A 26121-nucleotide genomic window follows, 5' to 3' on the forward strand; every position below is an offset into this window, starting at 1 on the left:
ACACTGCCAAAAGTACCAATACCTAGTTTAATGATCATGGTATCACTGTGCTTGATTGGCCAGGATACTGGCTTGACCTAAACCCCATAATCTGTGGGGTATTGTCAAGAGGAAGATGAGAGACACCAGACCCAACAATATAGAGGAATAGGTGGTCTGAAATTAAAATAGGGATTACGTCCCCTGTACATCCATGTTCTCTGTTATGGCCATCCTCTAATAAACAAATACCTCAATTGAGAAGCCTATGTTTAGCCCTGATGTTATTCACCCTGATGATCTGGAAGCGTTGTTCTGGAAAGTACTCTCTCTCTCTTCTCCCTGTCCTCCACATTTGAATGTGTTATTTAATCCAGATATCCCTGATGGTTTATCCTACAGCTGTATGCTCCCATGGACTCAGGCAGGAGTTTTCCAACTGCGTCATTTTGTTCATCCATTGACCCGAAAATTTTTGTCCTTTGCAGATATACAATCTAAGCATCAAATCCCGAAATCACTTTTTAACTCATACTTACAGATTAAACACTTTTTCTCCTCCAAATCCCCTACTTTATCCTTAGACAAACCAACTGGTTTTGAATTATTATGTGCCAGGGGTCCATACGAACCTCATTTAATATCTTCCATACATAAAATTCTCCACGAGGCTACCCCCTTAACTGAATCCACTCATTCTTACATGAGCAAGTGGTCCCATATTCTTCAACAGTCTATCTCGCTAGCAGATTGGGGAAAAATCTGGGACTCCGCTTCTAGGGTATCACACTGTGTGGTGCAGAAAGAGACTGCTTTCAAAATTCTCCTTTTCTGGTATAGGACCCCAGACATTTTACATGCTCATAACCCAGAGGTGTCCCGGAGCTGTTGGGGATGTGGCACTGATGTTGGCACTCTCTATCACATTTTTTGGGACTGTCCCAGCATTAAGCCTTTTTGGGTCTATGTCCAAAATATGTAGCACAGTCTCTTAAATATTTCTATTCTATTAAAACCTATACATTATCTATTGGGTCTCCCTTTTCCGGGCATCTCCAAGCCTTCCAGGAAATTGATGGCATTTGTTTTATTAGCAGCTAAACATGTCATTCCACGAAGTTGGCTGTCTACACCCCTAACATGTTCTCAACTGGTATGCACTGTTGTAGACATATGCAGAATGGAACATTTAACTGCATTAACCGATGACTCATTATCTAGGTTTAATAAGATTTGGGAGGTTTGGGATGAATCTACTTACTGTCCTGAAGCGGTTTTCTCAGAACCTTAGGTAGACATAATTTCTATTAGCTGAATCCAATTTGTTATATACAGCATTTCACAAAAGTGAGTGAGTACACCCCTCACATTTTTGTAAATATTTTATTATAACAGTGTAATTTTACTGTCCCATACCAAAAAAACTCAACACACAGCCATTAATGTCTACACCGCTTGCAAAAAAGTGAGTACACCTCTAATTAAAAATGTCCATATTGGTCCCAAAGTGTCAATATTTTGTGTGGCCACCATTATTTTCCAGCACTGCCTTAACCCTCTTGAGTATAGAGTTCACGAGAGCTTCACAGGTTGACACTGGAGTCCTCTTCCACTCCTCCATGTTGACATCGCGGAGCTGGTGGATGTTAGAGACCTTGCGCTCCTCCACCTTCCGTTTGAAGATGCCCCACAGATGCTCAATAGGGTTTAGGTCTGGAGACATGCTTGGCCAGTCCATCACCTCTACCATTAGCTTCTTTAGCAAGGCAGTGGTTGTCTTGGAGGTGTGTTTGGGGTCGTTATCATGTTGGAATACTGCCCTGCGGTCTCCGAAGGGAGGGGATCATGCGATGCCTCAGCATGTCACCGTACATGTTGGCATTCATGGTTCCCTCAATGAATTGTAGCTCCCCTGTGCCAACAGCACTCATGCAACCCCAGACCATGACACTCCCACCCCCATGCTTGACTGTAGGCAAGACACACTTGTCTTTGTACTCCTCACCTGGTTGACACCACACACGCTTGACACCATCTGAACCAAATAAGTTTATCTTGGTCTCATCAGACCACAGGACATGGTTCCAGTAATCCTTGTCCTTAGTCTGCTTGCCTTCAGAAAACTGTTTGAGTGCTTTCTTGTGCATCATCTTTAGAAGAGGCTTCCTTCTGGGATGACAGCCATGCAGACCAATTTGATGCAGAGTGCGGCGTATGCTCTGAGCACTGACAGGCTGACCCCCACCCCTTCAACCTCTGCAGCGATGCTGGCAGCACTTATATGTCTATTTCCCAAAGACAACCTCTGGATATGATGCTGAGCATGTGCACTCAACTTCTTTGGTCGACCATGCTGAGGCCTGTTCTGAGTGGAAACCTGTCCTGTTAAACCGCCATATGGTCTTGGTCACTGTGCTGCAGCTCAGTTTCAGGGTCTTGGCAATCTTCTTAAAGCCTAGGCCATCTTTATGTAGAGCAACAATTATTTTTTTCAGATCCTCAGAGAGTTCTTTGCCATGAGGTGCCATGTTGAACTTCCAGTGCCCAGTATGAGAGAGTGAGAGCGATAACACCAAATTTAACACACCTGCTCCCAATTCACACCTGAGATTTTGTAACACTAACGAGTCACATGACAACAGGGAGGGAAATGGCTAATTGGGCCCAATTTGGCTATTTTCTCTTAGGGGTGTACTCACTTTTGTTGCCAACAGTTTAGACATTATTGGCTGTGTGTTGAGTTGTTTTGAGGGGGGAGCAAATTTACACTGTTATACAAGCTGTACACTCGCTACTTTACATTGTAGCAAAGTGTAATTTCTTCAGTGTTGTCACATAAAAAGATATAATAAACTATTTACAAAAATGTGAGGGGTGTACTCAATTGTGTGGGATACTGTATATACTCCTTTCCATCCCATGCTCTGTGGTGTTTCCTTTATACCTCTATCCCCTTTTAGTTCCCCTTCTTTTTTTATTTTTTCCTTTTATATTTGCAATAATGTACTCTCCCAACTTTTATATTTGACTGCCTAATACTTTCATAGACAGCTATGCTGTTCTTCTACTATATGTTATGCTTTTGCTGATTCTTATATTTGAGTCCTGTAAGATTTTGAATAACAAAATCAATAAAAATAAAATTAAGGGCTCTTTTACACTTGTAGTCCGTCAAACGGACTCCGCTTTTCTCAGCGGGAGATCCATCCGCCGATCCCCTGCTGAGCAGGAGGATGACAGCTGTGTCTCCGCGCTGTGTGCGGAGACACAGCTGTCAGTTCCCCATGCATCTCTATGGGGGAAATCGGATGGGAACGGACCGTCGGTCCGTTCTCATCCGATCCGCTGGACGGATGGAAAATAGGGTTTCCATCCGTCCAGATTTGACGGATCGGATCGGGTCGGATGTCAGCGGACATGTCTCTGCTGACATCCGATGCCTCATAGGAATGCATGGGGGGGACCGTTCAGATCCGCCAAAAAAACAGAGAGGCGGATCTGAACGGTCCGCCTGTGTGAAAGGGGCCTTAAGAAAATGTATTAACTTTTTGATGATATTCTAATTTTATAAGATGCACCTGTTTAGTCTTGCCTGTCTCACTCCAACATGTTTCACCCCACAAAGGGTATGACACTTTGCTGCAATTGGTACAGCTGGCCTCATTGTAATGCTTCTAAAAACATCCAGATGTTATATGCTGGCACACATACTGTAGAAAGCACTCCTGCCTTGCAGCACTGGGGTCCTCGGTATGAATTCCAGCAAGGACACTACCTGCATGGAGTTTGCATGTTCTCCCTGTACTTGTGCAGGTGTTTTCCAGGTACTCCAAAGACATGCTGGTAGAATAATTGACTCGTATCCAATTTAGCCCTAGTATGTGAGATAGGAACCTTAGACTGTAATGTGAATGTACAGTATGTGAAGCAATGTGTAAATTGTTGTTTCTATATTAATATCTGTAATACATTTTGGGACAAACTACAAGGGAGAAAAGTTGTCTGTGCATGACATATCTCCGAAGTTAAATCCCAGCTGTGATCCATTAAGGTTCCTACCGTGTCTAATAATGTGGACAGCCTCCCCTCACCTGTAGGAACTGCCCCAGCTCTGAGATAACATCATGTTCCTTGTATCTGATCATGGTGGAATCGTTCTCTATACATTTTCAGCCGTGGTCGGCTCAGGTCACTCGGAGGTTGTTGTGGATTTAATGTCCATGATGTCATTATGCAGTATTCTTTTTTGTCTCCTTCTCAGGCATTACCATCTACGCTGTCGGTGTGGGCAAGGCCATTGATGAGGAGTTACGGGAAATTGCTTCAGCTCCCCATGACAAACATGTGATTCATGCTGACGACTTCAGCTCCATGGGATATATCACTGAAAAATTGAAATCCAGCATCTGCGAAGGTACTGTACATTATGGATGTTCCACATTGCTTTGTAGTTTACAACACACCAATGTGAACCTGTCAAAGCGATGACATTGATGAGAGTTTGATGGATTCCAGCAGCTCCTTGTTGTAGAGGTACTTTATGTTGTGTGGGACACCGCTGTGTTATATAATGACAGTAGGGGATGTGAGAGCGTCATCAGGAGTCAGGGTTGTATAGGGCCTTGAAACAAGCCTTCAGATCATTCGATTTGTTGATGTCCATTCTTAACCACTTGCCGACCGCCCCCACGCAGATTTACTATGGCAGGGTGGCTCGGCTGCATATAATCACGTAGATCTACGTAATTATGTGCACGCGGTCACAGCAGCATGCGCGCCGCCGGAGCCACGCTCGCGCTGTGCATAGACACAGAGCACAGAGCAGGAGGAGCGGGCTCGATCGCCGCCAGCCTCCCGCGATCTTCAGAGACACTGACAGAAGAGCTGCCTGCCTATGTAAACAAAGCAGGTGGCTCTTCTGTCAGACAGGCACACTGAGATCGTGTTGAAACACCGATCTCTGTGTGCCTGTCACAGAGCCCCCCCCCCCCCCAACAGTTAGCAAACACAAGTAGGCATACATTTAACCCCTTGATCACCCTCCGTATTCACCCCTTCCCTACCAGTGTCATTTATACAGTAACAGTGCATATTATTTAGCACTGATTACTTTATTAATGTCACTGATCCCCAAAAAGTGTCAAAAATGTCAGGGGTCCGATCTGTCCGCCGCAATGTTGCAGTCCCGCTAAAAATCGCAGATCGCCACCATTACTAATAAAAATAAATAAATAAATAAAAAGTCCAAAAATCTATCCCGTAGTTTGTAAACGCTATAACTTTTGCGCAAACCAATTAAAATATGCTTTTTGGGATTTTTTTTTACCAAAAATATGTAGCAGAATACAAATTGTCATAAACTGATAAAAAAAAATGTATTTGATTTTTTTTTTTTTTATTGGGAATGTTTTATAGCAGAAAGTAAAAAATATGGTGTTTTTTTTTTTTTTTTCAAAATTGTCGCTCTTTTTTTGTTTATGGTGCAAAATCTAAAAACCGCACAGGTGATCAAATACCACCAAAAGGAAGCTCTATTTGTGGGAAAAAAGGACATCAATTGTATTTGGGTACAGTGTCGCACGACCTTGCAATTGTTAGTTAAAGTAACGCAGTGCCGAATTGCAAAAAATGGCTTGGTCATTAAGGGGGTAAAACCTTCCGGAATGGTTAAAGTGGAATTCCAGGTATGGATATTTTTGTATAGTTACATTGGACCAGCTTGGAGCATTGTAAGTATGTATACTGTATACCATACCTGTGGGATACCAGTCAAAGCTGGTAATCATTGTAGGAGGCATCGCCATTTTAGTGATCACTGCTAGCTTCCAGGTCCCTCGCTCAGCACGGCGCCATTCGGAGAACACTTTGCATTTTCTCAATGATTGAAAAAAGTTCTCTGATTAGATGTGGTGGAGAGGCAGACAGTGGCAATACTATCTCCATCCCATAAGAGAAAACAAAATGTGAAATGTTCTACTGAGTGAATGAACTCCTGTGCTCACTAAGCAGCATGGCAGTGGGACCCGGAAGCAAGTGGAGATTACTAAAGTAGCTATGCCTACTCCAGGGACTTCCAACTTCCACAGGGATCCCACAGGTGTGGTATATACGTGGGAATAATTCCATAGGGACAGAGTTTAGGAATTCTGCCACTGGTGACTGCAACTAATCACCAGCAGCAGGATCATTGTCAGCAGAGCCGCCTGTTTGGCATCAGCCTAATTTTGGACAATAGACCCACTTTAAAGTAATACTGAAAACTTGTTTTTTTGTTTAAAAATAACAAACGTTATACTTACCTACGCTGAGCAGTGGTTTTGCGCAGAACAGCCAAGAGATCCTCCTCTTCTCTGGTACCTCGCTAGCTCTTCTGGCCCCTTCCTCCAGCCCCTGCAGTAAGCACCAAAGCAGAGCCGCTGTTCTGTGTGTCCATTCAGCCATGGCTCGTACCCACCCCCTCCCTCTCCTCATTGGCTCACTGACGTTGATTGACAGCAGCGGGAGCTAATGGCGCCCTCTGTGTGTCTCAGCCAATCAGGGGGGAGAGTCCCGGACAGTGGAATCTCTTGTGCAACATTGCTGGATCGAGATGGGTCTCAGGTAAGTATTAGGGGGGCTGAGGAGGGCTGCTGCACACAGAAGTTTTTTTTTTTTATCTTAATGCATAGAATGCATTAAGATAAAAAAAATAAAAAAAAAACTTCTGCCTTTACAACCACTTTAAGCATTGAGGATCAAGACAACCAATGCTACTCTAGGAATATGTTTGATGGATGAACCCATTTAAAACCGATTACTCAGGTAAAGATGGATTTTGTGTTTGTATATTTTTATATTTTAGTATCTGCACCCTTTCTCCTTGATAAAAAAGACATCCAGAAGAACGCATTTCAAAAAGTCATAAATTGATTTGCATTTTAAGGAGTAAAATAATTATTTGACCCCTTTGCAAAACATGACTTAGTACTTGGTGGTAAAACCCTTGTTGGCAATCACAGAGGTCAGACATTTCTTGTAGTTGGCCACCAGGTTTGCACACATCTCAGGAGGGATTTTGTCACACTCTTCTTTGCAGATCCTCTCCAAGTCATAAAGGTTTTGAGGCTGACGTTTGGTAACTGGAACCTTCAGCTCCCTCCACATATTTTCTATGGGATTAAAGTCTGGAGACTAGCTAGGCCACTCCAGGACCTTAATGTGCTTTTCTTTGAGCCACTCCTTTGTTGCTTTGGCATGTGTTTTGGGTCATTGTCATTCTGGAATACACTCACCACAACCCATTTTCAATGCTCTGGCTGAGGGAAAGAGGTTCTCACCCAAGATTTGATGGTACATGGCCCCCTCCATCTTTCCTTTTATGAGGTGAAGTTGTCCTGTCCCCTTAGCAGAAAAACTTTCCCAAAGCATAATGTTTCCACCTCCATGTTTGACGGTAGGGATGGTGTTCTTGGGGTCATAAGCAGCATTCCTCCTCCTCCAAACACGGTGAGTTGAGTTTATGCCAAAGAGCTTGATCTTGATCTTTTCTGACCATAATACTTTCACGCAGTTCTCCTCTGAATCATTTAGATGTTCATTAGCAAACTTCAGACGGGCCTGTACATGTGCTTTCTTGAGCAGGGAGACCTTGCGGGTGCTGCAGGATTTTAGTCCTTCACAGGATAGTGTGTTACCAATTATTTTCTTGGTGACTATTGTCCCAGCTGCCTTGAGATCATTGACAAGATTCTCCCATGTAGTTCTGGCCTGATTTTTCACCATGTACATGATCATTGAAACTCCACGGGGTGAGATCTTGCATGAAGCCCCAGACCAAGGGAGATTGACAGCTATTTTGTGTTTCTTCCATTTGCCAATAATCGCACCAACTGTTCTCACACTCTCATCAAGCTGCTTGGCGATGGTCTTGTAGCCCATTCCAGCCTTGTGTAGGTCTACAATCTTGTCCCTGACATCCTTGGACAGCTCTTTGGTCTTGGCCATGGTGGAAAGATTAGAATCTGATTGATTGCTTCTGTGGACAGGAGTCTTTTATACAGGTAACAAGCTGAGATTAGGAGCACTCCCTTTAAGAGAGTGCTCCTAAACTCAGCTTGCTACCTGTATAGAAGACACCTCGGAGACAGAAATCCTGCTGATTGATAGGGGATCAAACACTTATTTTACTCAACGTTTTTAAAATGCATTTTTCTAGATATTTTTGTTATTCTGTCTCTCGCTGGTAAAATAAACTTACCTTTTGAAATGATAGACTTTTAATTTCTTTGTCAGTAGGCTAACGTACAAAATCAGCAGAGGATCAAATATGTTTTTCCCTCATTGTATGACTTCTATAAGTTCCTGGTAAAACATTTAGAAGGAGTTTTAATACTGCACTGAGCTGTCCCTATAAGGATCCAGGATCCCTGACCCTCTGTCTGGACAGTGCTTATTGGCCCTGTGCTGATTAAATGCACCCTTCCAAGAAAAAAAAAAAACTAGCAATACACACCAAACTGAGCATGTGCAGTCTGACTCCAAAGGCTCTGTCTTATCTGGACATGTTCTGGAGTCAGTGGAAGAAGAGTAGGATCTGTGCATACAGGATCAAACAGCCTTTTTTACACAATGCAGAGGAATAACCCCTTAGGTTCCACAATGAGTATAACAAGTATGCTTTACTGCATACTGATTGTGCTGTTGTGGGTTTAGTAACACTTTAAAGCGTTTGTTATCCCCCAGGTTCTGTCCTGGGACCAATCCGGTTTAATTTATTCATAAATGATCTAGAGGAGGGGATATCTAGCACAATCTCTGTATTTGCGGATGATGCTAAACTAAGCATGCCAATATCTTCTGGGCAGGATATGGAAACCTTACAAGCGGACCTGAACAAAATAATGGGATGGGCAACTACATGGCAGATGAGGTTTAATGTTGAAAAATGTAAAGTAATGCACTTGGGTGCCAGAAACCAGAAAGCAAGCTACTCACTGGGGGGGGGGGGGGGCTCTGGGTGAGTCTAGGATGGAAAAGGACTTGGGGGTACTGGTAGACAACAAGCTTGGCAGTGGCATGCAATGCCAAGCCACTGCAAGCAAAGCCAACAGAATACTGGGATGTATAAAAAAGGGGATTCACTCCAGAAATAAAGAAATTATTCTCCCTCTCTACAAGACTCTGGTCCGGCCACATCTGGAGTATGCTGTCCAGTTCTGGGCACCGGTCCTCAGGAATGATGTGCTGGAACTGGAGAAAGTCCAGAGAAGGGCAACAAAAATAATTAGGGGAATGGAGGACATCAGCTATGAGGAAAGACTACAAGCACTGAACTTATTCACTCTGGAGAAGAGAGGATTGAGGGGGGATATGATATCAATGTACAAATATTGTACTGGCGACCCTAGCATAAGGAACAAACTATTCAGAGAAAGGGAATACAATAAGACACGTGGCCACTCACTAAGACTAGAGAAAAGGCGGTTTAACCTTAAAGTACGTAAGGGGTTCTTCACTGTCAGAGCAGTAAGGATGTGGAATTCTCTTCCACAAGCAGTTGTATCAGCAGGGAGCATTGATAGTTTCAAAACCTATTAGATGGGCACCTTAAAGACCACAACATACAGGGGTATATGATGTACGGTTAACAGCAAACACACACACACATCATAGGTTGAACTGGATGGACTGATGTCTTTTTTCAACCTCACAAACTATTTAACTATGTAACATCATATTCCTGGTATGTGGCTGCTGTACCATGTACTTGTATGAGAAAGTATTCTGTTCTCTTTGTTTTGCTTCCTTTTTGTGAAATCCATGGTGTTCCTGCCAGTCCCTCTGCTCTCCCAGTAAAAAAAACTGACCACACTAAGCAGGAGAGCACACTGTGGTCAGTTCTCTAGCTATGCTGGGAACTCAGTGTGTTCTCCTCCAATGATCAGACTTATCCTGACACCCCCGTTGCACAGCCATTCACCAGGAAGCTCAGTGTACTGCTGCTTTTCCTCCCCCCAGCTCTTAGGCAGCTGAGAACAGGGAATGTCATCACTTATAAAAAAGGGTATTTATAATGTTGTTTTTATATCTATACAAAAATGTTATGCCTTTAATTTCTATTTTAAACTGAATGGGTTGTTTTACCAGGCGATCGTTTATAATCAATTTAAGTTTCTGACTAAAGTTCCACTTTAATTCTGCTAATATTAATGTTGGACCTGGGAAGGTCCATAAGTGTGTGAACTAATAGAAAACATAAACCTGGCACCTGACAAGAAATACAACTGCTCATGAAATAGTTCTCTTTCAGGGTGGTCGGTAGTTGTAAGAACGGGCGGGCGAGCCTTGGTTTCACCAGCCACCCACCGGATCTCTAAAATAACAGCCAGGCTGTTTACATGCCACGACTGCAGCATTTTATTGTGGGCTACAAAGTTTGACAAGTTGCAAAGCAACTCACCCATTCAGTTCAATAGGGCAGTAGTGTGGCATTTTAGGGTTAAATCAGGGTGGAGAGGAGGCGATTTAACACCATCTCACTGCCTGTCAAATGCCCTCTGAAATGCCCTGTGACTGGAAGCAGAGCCTGAGATTGGTACAGCAGGGATTACTGCAGATTCTAACCTGGAGTAAGGAACGGGTGCAAGGCTCATGGGGTCAGTCGCTAAGGCCTGGTTCACACCTATGCATTTTTTAGTGCTTTTTCAGTTTTGCAGAAACACACTACAGTCTATTAAAGAGGTAGTAAACCAGAAAAAATGTTTTTTTTTCTTTTTGCAACCTGAAAGAGAAAGACATAATGAGCTAGTATGCACCGCATACTAGCTCATTATGAAATACTTACCTTAGAACGAGCCCCCGCCGTGCTGCCTGCTTACCTGTATGACGGGCGACATGTCCAGTCGTCCGTCTTCCGGGATCGCGGCATCCGGCCATCTGATTGGCCGGAGCCGCGGTGACGTCACTCCCGCGCACGCGCGCGGGAGCCGACGGTCACGGCACGGGTCTCTGAAGAAACGGCACCAGCGGCGGTTCCTTCAGAGCGCATGCGCCAGTGACGTCACTGGCTGCATGTAAGGTAAATATCTCCTAAACGGTACATGTTTAGGAGATATTTACAGTACCTATAGGTAAGCCTTATCATAGGCTTACCTATAGGTACAAGTTACAGAGGAGGGTTTACTTCCTCTTTAACATGGTTTCCTATGGGGCCCGTTTACATCTGAGCATTTTATGGAAAGGTCCAAGGATTTTTTTCTGGTTTTTGGTTCTATAGACTTCAGTGGATAAAAAATGTGTATTAAAAAACGCAAAATGCACCTGGAGTATGCAAAGTGTAACCTGCATAGGTGTGAGCCAGGCCTTACACAGGAAGAACTCAGCTTGGTAGAAGAGTGGCAGGAGAACGTTGGGACATCTCCTAGGCAGGACTCCCCCATCAGAAAGGAGGCTCTCTCTACACCAATCAGCTCCTTAGTCTCTCTCCTTCCAGTCTTTGCAGCTCCCCATCTGTTCACATGTCTTTCTCGTCCGATTTTTCTTTTTTTTGGCACATTTGTTCCTAGACTTCTGGGTTGTCAGCAACTTCAGATCATGTGCGGTCTTTCGGATCCGATTTTTCACGGACGTACTGCATACACATTAAACGAAAATCGGTCATCTGGGGACAGACGAAAAAATTTTTGGCGTTTGTCCCTCAGTTTTTTTTCGTTGAAAATGTCGGCATCGGCTGCTGAAAGTTGTGTACACACTAGGCGAAAATCGGACGATTTCACATCGGGCGGGAATTTTCGGCAGATTTTCTTCTAGTGTGTACCCCACTTAAGTCTCTATTCACACCAATGCATTTTTTCATGCCTTCTGCAGAAACACACTACACTCCATTTAACATGGTTTCCTATTGAACACGTTCACATTGCATTTTTGTGCCTCTGCGTTTTTTGGAAAGGGTCGGGGACTTTTTTAAATGCAAAACTGTGCTTTTTGGTTCAATAGACTTCAAAGGAGAATTTCAGTCCTCATTTAGGCTCCATACACACTAATCCGTTTTTCATGCCTTTTTCTTTTTGCAGAAATGCACTTCAATTTTTTTTTACATGGGTTTCTATGGAACATGTTCACATCAATGCATTTTTGTGCCTCTGCGTTTTTGGAAAGGGTCAGGGACTTTTTTAAATGCAAAAGCTGTGTTTTTTTTCGCTTTTTTGGTTTAATAGACCTTAATGGAGAAGCTGCAGAAAAGCATTTAGTGCTTTTTTTTTTAACTATATTTTTATAGCAACTTTGCTGCGATTTGCATTTTTAAATCTGCCTAACAAAAAATTCCCCCACATAAAAAAAAAAAAATGCAAATCGCGGCAAAATTGTGGTAAAACCATAGTAAAAAAGAGGACAGCACAGCAAAAAGCACTACAAAAATGCTCAAAAGCAACATGCAAAGGTGTGAATCGAGCCTAAAATAACAGGGGTTATAATCCTTCCTAAGGGCTCTTTCACATGGTCCGCCTCTGTAGGCGGATCCGTGCTGCTCAGCGGGGATCGATCCCCGCTGAGCCGGCGGATGACAGCTCCGTCTCCGCTTGCAGTGCGGAGAGTGAGGTGTCACAGCTCCCGCTGCTCTCTATGGGGGATTGGATGAGAGCGGACCGCCTGTCCGCTCTCATCCGATCCGATCCCTGAACAGATGGAAAAATAGGGTTTCCATCCGTCCAGATTTCACGCACAGGATCGGATGCGGATGGCAGCGGGTGTCAGCGGAGGTGTCTGCGCTGACATCCGCTGCCCCATAGAGCTGCATGGAGGATCCGATCAGATCCGCCTAAAAAACTGACAGGCGGATCTGATCGGATCGCCCGTGTGAAAGAGCCCTAACTCTGCTAAATAGATGCTTTGTGGACATCTCAGTCCTCATTTAGGCGTCATACACACTAATGCATTTTTCATGCTTTTTTCTTTTTGCAGAAATGCATTGCTTTTTTTTTTTACAAGGGTTCCTATGGAACACGTTCACATCAGTGCATTTATGTGCCTCTGTGTTTTTGGAAAGGGTCTGGGACTTTATTTCCCCGCAGCGTTTTGCATGTTATAGACTTCAATGAACCAGCATCCAAAACGCAAGTATTGTGTGTTTACTGCGTTTACACTGCAATTTTGCTGTGATTTGCATTTTTAAATCTGCCCAACAACAAATTTTCCAAAAAACCCCCAAAAAATCATACAAACCGCAAATCGCGGCAAAATCACTGTAAAAAATGCAGAAAGCACAGCAAAAAGCACTACAGAAACGCTCAAAAGCAACATGTATAGGAGTAAATCGAGCGTTAGACCTGGTTCACACCTATGCAGGTTGCAGTTGATGCGTATTCCAGGTACATTTTGCATTTTTCAAAACACATTTTTGATCCATTGAAGTCTATAGACCCAAAAACCAGAAAAAGTCCCTGGACCTTTCCATAAAATGCACAGATGTGAACGTGACCCATAGGAAACCATGTTAAATGGACTGTAGTGTGTTTCTGCAAAACTGAAAACAGACAGCATGCATACAAGTACATGGGGACCATACAACCTACTGAGGACCATTTTGAGTTGCTGCAATGAAATTTCAGCAAAAAGGACGAGCCTGCTGCATCATTTTTTCACTTTGATTTTCAGGGTATCTTTGAATTTAGCCCTCTGTAGGTTGATAATTTTCATTTCCATCAAACGTATCAGTATAGATATTTTTCCCCATTGAGTGTATGTATTTCATATATAATTTTTCCACTAGGCATAGTGTGGAATTTTAAAACGTTTAGAGAATAGTTCAAATATGCTTAGAATATAGTACTGTGCCTTAGATTTTTTGAGCAGTGTAGGTTCTATTTAGGACTGTGAATCAGAAGATGTCATACAGTGACTGACTGGCTGGCCCCTTTTGCAGGTATAGCTATATAAATTATTAAAAATAAGGGTCTATACAGTCTAAAATCCAGTAACACAATTGTCCCACCCTGCTCTGCACATGCTCAGTTGCTCTCTTTTTCTGGGCACTGATGAGTTTGTAGAGGCCAATCTGCTGACAGTCTTAAAGCTGAATTAAATCCTCCTATCCTTTACAGCCAAGGAAGCAGCTTCTGTTTGATCTGCAGCTGTCATGGTGCTGCACATGTGATCAGTTATGACAGCAGCCATTTGATGGTTTGACAGTTTGGTTGAGGACACAAGCAAATGACAGTTAATTGCCAAAATATACAGTATCTATATACTATATGAGTAAATGAATAATATATAAATATAATCCCCACGCTTAGCATATAATAACACTAAAATGTAATATGTGCTGCTACTTATAATGCATAAATAATAAAAGAATTCTCACACGTATGTCCTAATACACACTAAAAGAATTCAGTAGCGCAAATTGACAGTTAGCAAACCCGGCATTCCAGGAATGTAACTGTGTTTTGAAATGATAAATGGATGGGTTGAGTTCCACTTTATGATTTACTGCTGCTCAGGAGCTCTGGGCTTCAGCAAAATGGCAGCCTCCAGCAAGAGGAAACAGGAGCAATGCTGGAGGCAATTTACAGCAACACTTATTTTGGTAGCATTAATGTTGAATGTATATATACGTTCCTTGCAAATTTTTTTTTTTTTTTTTTAAAGTTATTATGGGTTTCCTTTCCATTGCCATGATTTCCTTTCATGGCAAAGCATCCAGTGGCCAATTTGAATTGTTCAGATACCAGAAAATCAGAAAACAGTTGGACTTGTGGATAATAAATGACACTTGTATTTCTTTTTCAGGGTGGACCAACTGGAAGGCCAATACTGAAATATCTAATGAAGGTGAGTGCCGCAGTTAAGGCTAAATCCTTCGAGGACAAGATTATACTGTGCTGTAAGGGCCTCAGACAGCAATAAGAACTTGGCAGAGGTTCTAAACCTTCCTCATTTTTCCTTAAAAAACACTTTACTTTTCCATACACGTGATTGGGTATTTTTTGAAAAGAGAATTTTCACTTTGTTTTGTCTCATTCACTCAAATAACTGAAAATTTACTGTGAAAATGAACATGCTCCACTAATTTAGTAAATCAATCCCAGAATTTACAAAATGACAATGATGATGTTTTTGGTATGATTGATAACCCATTGTTCTTCTATTGACCTGTGTCTTATAGTTTGAGAAGAATAATAAAGTGCTGAAGAAAGAGCTTTCTATGGAGTCAAATGTCATTTTATTAATATGATTTTCAGATGTTGAATAATTATTAGATTTTGTCAGATGTCATGCAATTATTGTGATTTGCAGGTTGTCAGAAATGGTACAATAATTATGATTGGCTGATATCATGTAATTGAAACATTTCTATCTTTCAGAATTGATTTCTGAGTTTAAAGAGAATGGAGAAATCACAGTCTCCTGTTCCATGTCTGCCCTAAAATTCACTACACAAGCAGAAGGTGAGATTTTATGTACTCCTTATTTTATTTATTACAGGTATTTATATAACCCTGACAATTTACACAGCACTTTACATATACTGTATATTGTACATTCACATCAGTCCCAGCCCCCAAGGAGCTTACAATCTAAGGTCCCTAACTCACATTCATACGCATACTAGGACCAGTTAGCCTATCAGCATGTCTGACAACATCGGGGAACGCTCTTAATGAGACGATGGATGGTGACCGGGGGTATTTCTTCCCAGATCTGGACCAGGGCATCACTGAGCCCTTGAACAGACTGGGGTGCAACCTGGCAGCGTTGGATAGACCGAAACATAAAGTCGCAGAGGGGTTCTATTGGATTTAGGTCAGGCAAGCGTGGGGGCCATTCAATGGTATCAATTCCTTCATCCTCCAGGAACTGGCTGCATACTCTCGTCACATAAAGGCCGGGCATTGTCGTGCACCAGGAGGAACCCAGGACCCGCTGTACCAGTGTAGGATCTGACAGTGGGTCCAAGGATTTCATCCTTTTTCCTAATGACAGTCAGGGTGCCATTGTCTAGCCTGTAGAAATATGTGCGTCCCTCCATGGATATGCCTCCCCAGACCATCACTAACCCACCACCAAACCGGTCATACTAAATGATGTTACAGGCAGCATAATGTCCTCCACGGCTTCTATAGACCCTTTCAGGTCTGTCGCATGTGCTCAGGGTGAACCTGCTCTCATCTGTGAAAAGCATAGGGTGCCAGTGGCGGGGCCTGCCAATTCTGGTGTTCAGTGGCAAATGCCAATCGAGCTCCACAGTGCCGGGCAGTGAGCAGCACAGGGCCCTTAGGCCACCCTCATGAAGTCTGTTTCTGATTGATCAGAGACATTCACACCAGTGGTCTGCTGGAGGTAATTTTGTAGGTCTCTGGCAGTGCTCATCTTATTCCTCCTTGCACAAAGGTGCAGATACCGGTCCTGTGAACCTTCTGGCAATGGCATGTATTGATGTGCCATCCTGGAGGAGTTGGACTGCCTGTACAACCTCTATAGGGTCCAGGTATCGCCTCATGTGATAAATTCTCAGTTGCCTCCACCTGTAAAACCATTCCTGTTTTGGAGGTTGTCTCATTGTTGCCCATCTACTGCACCTGTTATAATTTCATTAACACCAAATCAGCCGAAACTGATTAACAACCCCCTCTGCTACTTAACTGACCAGTTTAATTGACTTGATGCTATACTCTAGCTGATTAAAAAGTGTTCCTTTTTTTTGAGTAGTGTATATATAGTAATATATATACATACAGAGCTTTTTTTCCCTCTCCACTCTTACCTACCTCTGAGGACCCTCCCTTGTCTCCACCCCCTATTCATCTCCTAGTACAGCTCCTTTTAGAGAATACAGAGCCAAGTATCATTTTGTGATAATACGTATATTGTATGGAATTGGTTAATGATAATAGACCCCCCCCCCCCCACTCAGCAACAGCAGATCTCCCAGCAACAATAGACCCTTCCCCTAGGAAAAACATACACCCCCAGGAACAAAATTCACCCCCAGCAACAATAGGTAGACATTAGTATGAGGTATGGCGGTGATCAGGATGCTCGTATGAGGAATGATGGTGGTGGTGATCTCTCTCTCTCTTTTTTTGTGTGTGTGGGGTTCCCCTTTAACCACTTAAGCCCCGGAGGATTTGGCTGCTAAACGACCAGGGGGTATTTTGCAATTCTTTAATGGACAATTGCGCGGTCGTGCGACGCTGTACCTAAACGAATTTGACGTCCTTTTTTTCCCACAAACAGAGCTTTCTTTTGGTGGTATTTGATCACCTGTGCGATTTTTTAATCACGCGCTATAAACAAAAAAAGAGCGTCAATTTTGCAAAAATAACAATATTTTTCACATTTTTTTTTTTATATGAAATTCCCCAAAAAAAAAAAGTAAAAATCAAAATTTTTTAACATTTTCGGCCAATTTGTTTTATGCTACCTATGTTTGGTAAAAAAAATCGCAAAAAGCGTATTTTGATTGGTTTGCGCAAAAGTTATTGCGTTTACTAACAAAGGGAAAGATTTTTGTCATTTTTTTTTTAACGCGTAATGGCGGCGATCTGCGATTTTTTTTGCGGTACTGCGACATTGGGGCGGACAGATCGGACCCTTGACTGACATTTTTGACACTTTTGGGGTTACCAGTGACATTTCTACAGTAATCAGTGCTATATATATGCACTGTTACTGTAAAAATACACTGGCAGTGAAGGGGTTAACTTTATTTGAGAGGGAGGGGCTGTGTGTGTCCCTAGGGGCGTGATTCTAACTGTGATTGGCTGTCTGTTGAGCTGTAGTTACACTGATCAACGGTCCTACATAGTAGAACCGTATGATCGGTGTCTCTACACAGGGGAGAATGACAGGCAGCTTGTTTACACAAACTGCCTGACTTTCTCCCTCTCCCCTCCGATCGCAGAGTGAGCGGCGGACATCGGGTCCGCCGGTCACACGCGCGGGAGCCTCACAGGCTAGTGACGTTTATTTACATCACTTTGCCTGTGAGGGGCTGACCGCCGCAGTAAATCTACTTGCGGCGGTCGGCAAGTGGTTAAATTCATACCAGACCTGAAGACCCCCACGCCATTTTTTTTTTTTTTTTGCTGCCAATTCTTTTTTTTTTTACACTTAGATGACTCATCGGTTGTTAAGGACACGGCAGCTTCCCAGGCTGCTCCTTAACAACCAGCTACATACAGTGTGTTTAAAGAGGAAAACAAACACAAAATGCATGTAAACTGCATGCAAAAACACATATAAAAATGAGGGTTTAAAAACGCAACACAAAAAAAACGCATCAAGCACAACCAGCATAGATGTGAACCTAAACTGACTGTGCTTCTGGTTTGACATATCCAAGAGATGGCCAGCATCTTCTACCTTCTGCCTTTAGGTCAGGATGGTGAAGGAGGTGTTTGCGGTCTCAACCACATTGTATATTATGGACTATACTCAGATATTATAAAAGGCTAATATTCACTTTCATCTCTCTATCTATCCAAAGTAAATAAGTGGTTGTACGTGGACATGTGATGGAATTGTGGCCTATCAATTGTTCTGGCACAGGTTCCCAATGTATATATTGCAGATTTTATGTTGATGAATTGAAATTTATATATGTTGTCTTATGTTTTATTGTCCCAGATATATCGGAGGAGCGGTGTCAGTGTAAGAATATACTGGAGTTTCAGAACAATGCAAACGAAGAAGTCAAGCGGCTAAGTCATCAATATATCCTTTCACAAAGGGCAAGGGTCTATTTACAATTGTTTGCTCCTGTGCATTGTGTTAAAGTATAACTAAAGGCAAAACTTTTTTTAGTTTTGGATGGAGTGGAGAGGGATTAGAACCCCTGTCAGTTTTTATTTCGGTCTGTACCCTCGTTAGGCAGATTCGCCCTCTCTCTTTTTCTTGTTTACCATTATCGTTGAAAGTGAAAGTAAAAGAAAATCACAAATTTTGGGTTGTCCTCAAAAAAATAAGAGGGGAAATCTTCCAATGGGGACATAGTTCTGGTGACCTGGGGATCCTCAAGGAATTCCCTTCATTTGCAGGGATTTCCTCTCACTTCCTGTTTGGCTATGGGACACAGATTACAAAAAAAAAAAAAATCTGACAGGAGTTATAACCTAAACTAAAAAAGGTTTTGCCTAGAGTTCTAGTTTAATGTGTGCTGTGCCTTAATTAAATAGGCTGTCTGTGCACAGGAGAGGACCACAATACGTACACGCAGCTTTTTTTTCTGATGCACTGCACCACAAAGCACGTCAATGCATTACAGTACATTGTTGCAGCGTACCACAATGCACGGTGGTGGTATCATCTTCTCACCGCCTATTTAACTCTGTAAAGCCCACACCACCACTCCACAAACATGTGCTGACCCCATCGCATGAATGGGTCATCTTCGGTGGCAGTGCTGCCCGCCAAACGCAACAGGGGGCATGATTTGTGCCAAAGCATGTGTACACCCCCATCTGGCTAGCTAAAAAAGAGCTCCGGGCTCCCCAACAAAAATGTAAAGTCAGCAGCTACAAATATTTTAATATTAGGGCACTTACTGTACCTGTCCAGGCATCCAGCGGTGTCCTTACTCGAGCTGATTCTTCAACCGTCTATCGGGTGCTGGCGCCGCCATCTTGACTAAGGGTACTTTCACACTGCTCTGTAGCAAAATGCATTTTGACCCTGATTTTGCTGTGTTTCAGATGAGTATGCTGTACATTTTTTGGTTGCCTGCACCTGTGATAAATAGACATGTGACTCAAAAATGCACAAAAAATGCTAAATCAGTGCCTTTATACAGCGATTTTGCCACAAATTCCATTCCTTTCAATGGGAAGCTGCGTTTTTTGTGTGGTTTAGAAAACCGTACCAAATAAGCAGCATTCAGGACTTTTCAAAACGCACTGCACCTGTAACCTGTGGTGTGAAAAGTCCCATAGCATTTAAAGAGAAAAATGTTTCTTGCGTTTTTTTTTTTAAAGGAAAAAAATGCAGGAAAAACGTATTAGTGTGGAAGGGCCCTTAGGGAAACCGGTAGTGAAGCCTGGCGGCTTCACAGGCGGTTTCCTACTGCGCATGAGCAAAACTCATTGCACTTTCTGAATGGGCTGCAGTCTGCTGGGACCTATAAAGTGTCCCCAAAGGGTGCGGGGGAAGGAAGGGGGGGGGGTTGAAAGTAGGCACCCACTCCCCCCCTTAAAGGTGCCAAATGTGGCAGCGGAGAAGGAGAGAAGGCAGACAAGCAGATCCTTCTCTTTTGGGTGGAGTTCAGCTTTAAGGACAGTGGTAAAAGTGTAGCTCAACCACCTATTTTTACTGCTTCCCAGCCTCAAGTGCAAACAAACCCCTGGTGCACTGAGGTACCATATGAATAGCCCAACGTGCTAGGACAACTTGGGGGTTGATTTACTAAAACTGAGTAGTGCAAATTCTGGTACAGTTCTGCATAGAAACCAATCAGTTTCCACTTTTTTTTGTCAAATCATAAAAGGTAACTCCACTTTTGTAGGAATAAAAAATGAATATAGCGTATACAATTGCGGCACGAATCATATTGTAGTTGAATGTTGTTAAAAATGACCTTTCCTTTTCAATCTGCAGCTCTGTAATTTTCTGTAAATGCAATGCAATATGGCTACCTGGAGGTGTTCTGTACACAGATGGTGTATAGAACGCACCCCAAGAAATATAATTTCCTGTTTGTGTGATTGGCTCACTGATTTTCCCAGAAGTCTGCCTAAGATACAAATCAGATTTTGAGCATCCCCTGCAACAAAAATTCAATTTTTGGTGAGCTACGCTCAAAGGGAAATCACGTCTAAAGCGATGTAGACCCTGCAGCCAGTAGGGAGAATCTGCACCACATGGGGTAATTAGGGTGTGCCCAAGAATTCCTGGCACACCCCATGTGCATGCCTATGTTCAAATCAATGACGTGCCCTTACACCATGTACAAATTACTGAACTGGCCTATTCTTCACGTGTTCTTCTTGTACGTGTCGGCTCTTGCACTTATGTGGTTTCATTTATGTTGCACAAGAACTGGACAGATCTCTGGTGTGGCTGATAAAGTGTGACTTTCTCAAACTGGTGTACCTTGTGGGCTTTCACTGATCTGTTGTATAGGTTTTTCTTTCCCATGCAGCCACATTTTCTGTTGAAAATGTTAACAACTGTGGCCCATAACAGGCTGTCTGCTGAAACTTAATATTGGGTTCTTATATTTCTTGTATACTCCAACAGGAAGTCCCTGCCATCATTTTGTCCACCTAGTTTTGGGCATAGCTGCTCATTGTGTTCCGCAATTTCTGTTAGATTTTCCAGCCATACTATCTAATTTATTAAAGAGGAACATCAGCCGTTTGCAGAAATATTAATGGCAGCTACAAATACTGACTTTTAACCTCTTCAGCTCTGGGAGGTTTACCCCCCCCCCCCCCCCCGACCAGGCCATTTTTTGCGATACAGCACTGCGTTACTTTAACTGACAATTGCACGGTCGTCCGATGCTGTACCAAAATACATTTTGTGTTCTTTTTTTCCCACAAATAGAGCTTTCTTTTGGTGGTATTTTATCACCTCTGAAATTTTTTATTTTTTGCGTTACAAAAAAAGAGCAACAATTTTGCTATAAAACACATCCAAAAAAATGTAAAAAATCTAATTTATTCATCAATTTAGCCACTTTAATACAGGGCACTTCCCTCCCTTCCTGCCCAGGCCAATTTTCCCCTTTTAGCGCTGTTGCATTTTGAATGACAATTGCGCGGTCATGCAACACTGTACCTACACTAAATTTATGTCATTTTCCCCCCACAAATAGAGCTTTCTTTTGGTGGTATTTGATCACCTGTGGGTTTTTTCCTTTTTGCTAAACAAATAAAAAAAGACCGAAAAGTTTTTTTGTTTATGTTATACAATTTTGTAAATAAATAAGTTTTTTCCTGCACTGATGAGCACTGATGAGACTGCACTGACAGGCACTGATGAGGAGGCACTGATGGGGTGGCACTGATAGGCGGCACTGATAGGCGGCACTGATAGGCACTGATGTGTGGCACTGATAGGTAGCACAGATATGCAGCATTGGTGGGCACTGATAGGCGGCACTGCTGAGCACTGATAGGCGGCATTGATGGACACTGATAGGTGGCACTGATAGGTGGCACTGACAGGCACTAATGGGCACTGATAGGCGGCACTGGTGGGCACTGATGGAGCGGCACTGATCGACACTGACGGGCGGCACTGATGGGCACTGATAGGCGGCACTGGTGGGCAATAATGGGCACTGGTGGGCGACACTAAAGGATGGCAATGATGGGCACTTGTGGGCAGCACTGATAGGGAGGACACTGGCGGGCAGCACTGATGGGGAGGGCAATGGGGGGCTCCCTGAGCCCTGATTGCCATCCCTGGTGGCCATAGTGGGCATCCCTGGGGTCATGGTGGGCATCCCTGGGGTCATAGTGGGCATCCCTGGTGGATCTAGTGGCATCCCCCCCGAGGGTATGCACTGGTAATCAATGATCTGATTACCAGTGCCGACACCCCCCCTGTCAGGGGAGCCGCCGATCGGCGCTCCTATACTCGTGCCTGTCAGGCACGAACTAAGGAAAGCCGATCAACGGCTGTTCCTGTTTTACTATGTGACCAGCCGTGATTGGACATGGCTGATCACATGGTAAAGAGCTACGTGAGTAGTCTCTTTACCGAGATCGGAGATGCAGGGTGTCAGACTGACACCTCGCATCACCGACCGCCGCTCTGCGCGCCCCCGGGGGCGCCCAGAGCTGTGTTATCCTGCCGCCGTCATATGACGTCCGGTCAGGATAACACAACCACATTCCCGCCGTCATTCTGTTATAGGGCGGGCGGGAAGTGGTTAAGCAAATATGTATTCTGCTACACATTTTTGGTAAACAAAATCCCAATAAGCATATATTGATTGCTTTGCGCAAAAGTTATAGCTTCTACAAACTATGAGATATATTTATGGAATTTTTTTTTTTCCTCTAGTAATGGCGGCAATCAGCAACTTAAAGCAGGATTGCACTATTGCGGAGGACAAATCAGACACTAATGAAAGTGGGTGTGTGTAATACGCGCTATGGGTGATAAATACCAAAAAAGATGTGTGAAAAGAGCTGCTGCCCCCACTGAAACTAGCTACCTAGGTAGTGTCTGATGTATGATTTTTTAACAAAAAATGGGTTTGGCACTCATACACAGGGCCTCAAAATATCAAAACAAAAATAAATGGTACAGATAAAACAATGTCAGTAATATACCATATCTAAAATAAGGTGCATATCAATCGAAATTAATAAACACAAGCAGCGCTGATAACTATATAAACATGTCATAAATACATGAATGAACCCTGTATCCACAGAGCTGACGTCATCAATGATTGTAGCGTCTAAAGTCCATGAAAGTACAAACAGTCCATCACCAGGTGACCTTTCAGTGAAGGGAAATAACAAACACCAACATCTGTATCAAGCTGCTAGGGATATGCCTCCACCTCACCATGTGTACCCCAATGGTAATGCTCTTACCAGAACTTGCCGTACATCAAGCATGTAAATCCTCCACAGACTCTTATCTTTGCTTCAGACCGCTTCACAATCAGATAAACTCTCAGCCATCAAAGCATATGGGGAGTGAAAACAGATGCACAATAGGGCAATATTGTTTGAAAGAAAATGCACCTTTATTCAAAAACCCTCTCCCATCACACTTACATTGGCAGAAAATAAAAACAGCATTGTATAAAATATCAGCGTAGGGTTACCGTCCAGCCGCTTAACTCCCGCTCACTCAGCGGCGTCCCGGAAGTTCACCGAGGCTAGATGGCGTCCTGTTGCTAGGGTGACCGCGCAAGTCACCGCCCTGACGTACGTTTCGTCAGCAGACTTCAACGGAGGGCGTGCTTGCGCGGCCACACCACTTCCCTTTTATCTGTTCTACCTGATCGGCATTAACCGCTTCAGCACTGCCACAGCTGTTGCGGTCTGCCATCTACAGGGAGATATACAAATAGCGAGCTTTATAGCATCTAAAGCTGCCATTTATTTTCATTGTTACTACTGATATTGCAACCTTTTAAAGTTCCTAGTGGCATTACTTGCCTCATAGCTTGGGTATACATCTTATATCACTATTGGCTCCAATAAATAAAATGCAAAGCAATATCAACCTCTTTAAATATATTCCTATGTGAACCTAGTGGCAGTTTTCCATTTTCAATATAATATATCCCAATGGCCATCTAAAAATCCAACCACACTGTTCTGCCCTATTAGAACATATGTGTACACAGACTGATCATATAAATAGCTAAGAAATTTAAAAAGATATATTAATATATATATATTGATATGCCACCAATTGCACATATGTAGCCTCACAATGGCCCAACATACGTCTCCATATATTAAAAAGTGGGTCAATGTAAGGTAAAGGAATACATTAATTTAAAGATACCAATAATCGTATACACTGACATTAAAATGTGTCATGGTATGAGGTTAAAAATGTATAAAAACCGATACATGTTGGTATAAAATTCATAAATATAAAACCTTAATGAGCCTAAGGCCCGTCATTAAGAAGTGCTCATAACTGCACATATATTAAAACCATAAACATTAATAAGAATTAAAAACTAACAAAAACAGACACTATCTGTTGTGCTCGGAGAGCTCACACCCTGTGATATGGGTTCATAAAATTAATATTAAACGAAATTTCCCCAACCACAGGATTGCCCAAACTCTATGGAGTGACTCCAATCTAAAATATCCAAACATCCTTTGGGTAGCAAGATGGTTGGACGCACACCCCCACTTCGGCAATGTGGATCCTAATCGTTACTCAGTGTCATTATGCCCGTCAATCGCTAGACGCAAAATGCTATCAATAATCACTTATGAAGCAGTTTACGTCCAGTTCGACGTTCAAGCCTCTGGGATGGAGAACATCAGTTAGGTAAATCCAATAAGTTTCCCTGCGTGAAAGTTCTCTTACCATATTAGATCCTCTCCAATTTGGATGGATCCTATCTATGCCCCAAAACCTCAAACCTGAGGGATCTTTATTGTGTTTTAATTTAAAATGAAGGGGCACACTATGGTCTTTATCACCTTTGATTATTTTTGCTATGTGCTCGGACACACGTTTTGACAATGTTCTCTTCGTGCGTCCGATGTACATAAGGCCACATGGACATTCTAAACAATATACAACGTGCGTTGTTTGGCACGTGATACATTCCTTAATCTGGAATTCTTGTCCATTGGCACTCGAAACAAAGGTCTTTATCCCACGGATGTGTTCATTAACCTGTCTGCAGGACACACATCTACGGCATGCATAGAATCCCTCACGGTCCCAAAACATTTTGGGCTTGGTGGGGGGATCTATGATTTTCTTCACCACTTTGTCACCGAAAGATGGGCCTTTTCGATAAATAAAAGTGGGGTTTTGGGGAATAGCCGTCCCTAGGATTTTATCCATACAGAGAACACCCCAATGCTTCCTAAAGATGTTCTCCACCTCTTTGTATTGTTCGCTATAATTAGATATGAACCCCCATTCATATCTGCGATCTTCAGACGGTATTCTATCCACCAAACACTGTTCCTGTGTACAACCTCCAACCTCCTGTCTAATACCTTCAAGTATGGAGCCATTATATCCTTTCTCTATGAAGCGGTTCTTTAACAATACAGATTGAATGTCATAGTCCTCATCCCTGGTGCAGTTCCTCCTGACTCGGAGGAACTGCCCTTTAGGGATGTTACGCAACCACTTGGAGTGGTGCCCGCTATACATAGGAAGGTAACTGTTCCTATCCGTTGGCTTGAAATATGTTTTTGTACCAACTTCACCACCTTGCAAAAACACCTCAACGTCAAGGTAATGGATATTCTTTTGGCTCCAACTAAACTCTAATTTTATATTATTTCTGTTATTGTTCAGGTGTTGCATATAGTCGCACAGCGATTGTTCACTACCTCGCCAGATAAGGAACAGATCGTCTATGTACCTTTTATAGAGTAATAACTCCGACTTTTTATTGCAATACACAAAGCGGTCTTCCCACTCGCTCATGAAGAGGTTGGCGAGGCTGGGGGCATACTTGGCCCCCATCGCCACGCCCTTCTTCTG

The 26121-nt window shown here is 42.9% G+C and overlaps 1 protein-coding gene across 1 annotated transcript in view; it reads left to right on the top strand.

The window, feature by feature from the left end:
• MATN2 (matrilin 2) overlaps nucleotides 1–18740 on the top strand; it is a gene marked incomplete at its 3' end in the record, with an annotated part of 143739 nt that extends 124999 nt beyond the window's left edge. The window contains exons 14-17 of the mRNA XM_082259007.1: nucleotides 4241–4393; nucleotides 14746–14787; nucleotides 15321–15404; nucleotides 18586–18740. Coding sequence (XP_082115133.1) covers nucleotides 4241–4393; nucleotides 14746–14787; nucleotides 15321–15404; nucleotides 18586–18740 — 434 coding nt within the window. The remainder of the gene's footprint in view (nucleotides 1–4240; nucleotides 4394–14745; nucleotides 14788–15320; nucleotides 15405–18585) is intronic.
• Between the last annotated feature and the right edge of the window lie 7381 nt (nucleotides 18741–26121).

This window comes from Pelophylax lessonae, assembly GCF_965119305.1.
Source record: "Pelophylax lessonae genome assembly, chromosome: 5".
NCBI lineage: Eukaryota > Metazoa > Chordata > Amphibia > Anura > Ranidae > Pelophylax > Pelophylax lessonae.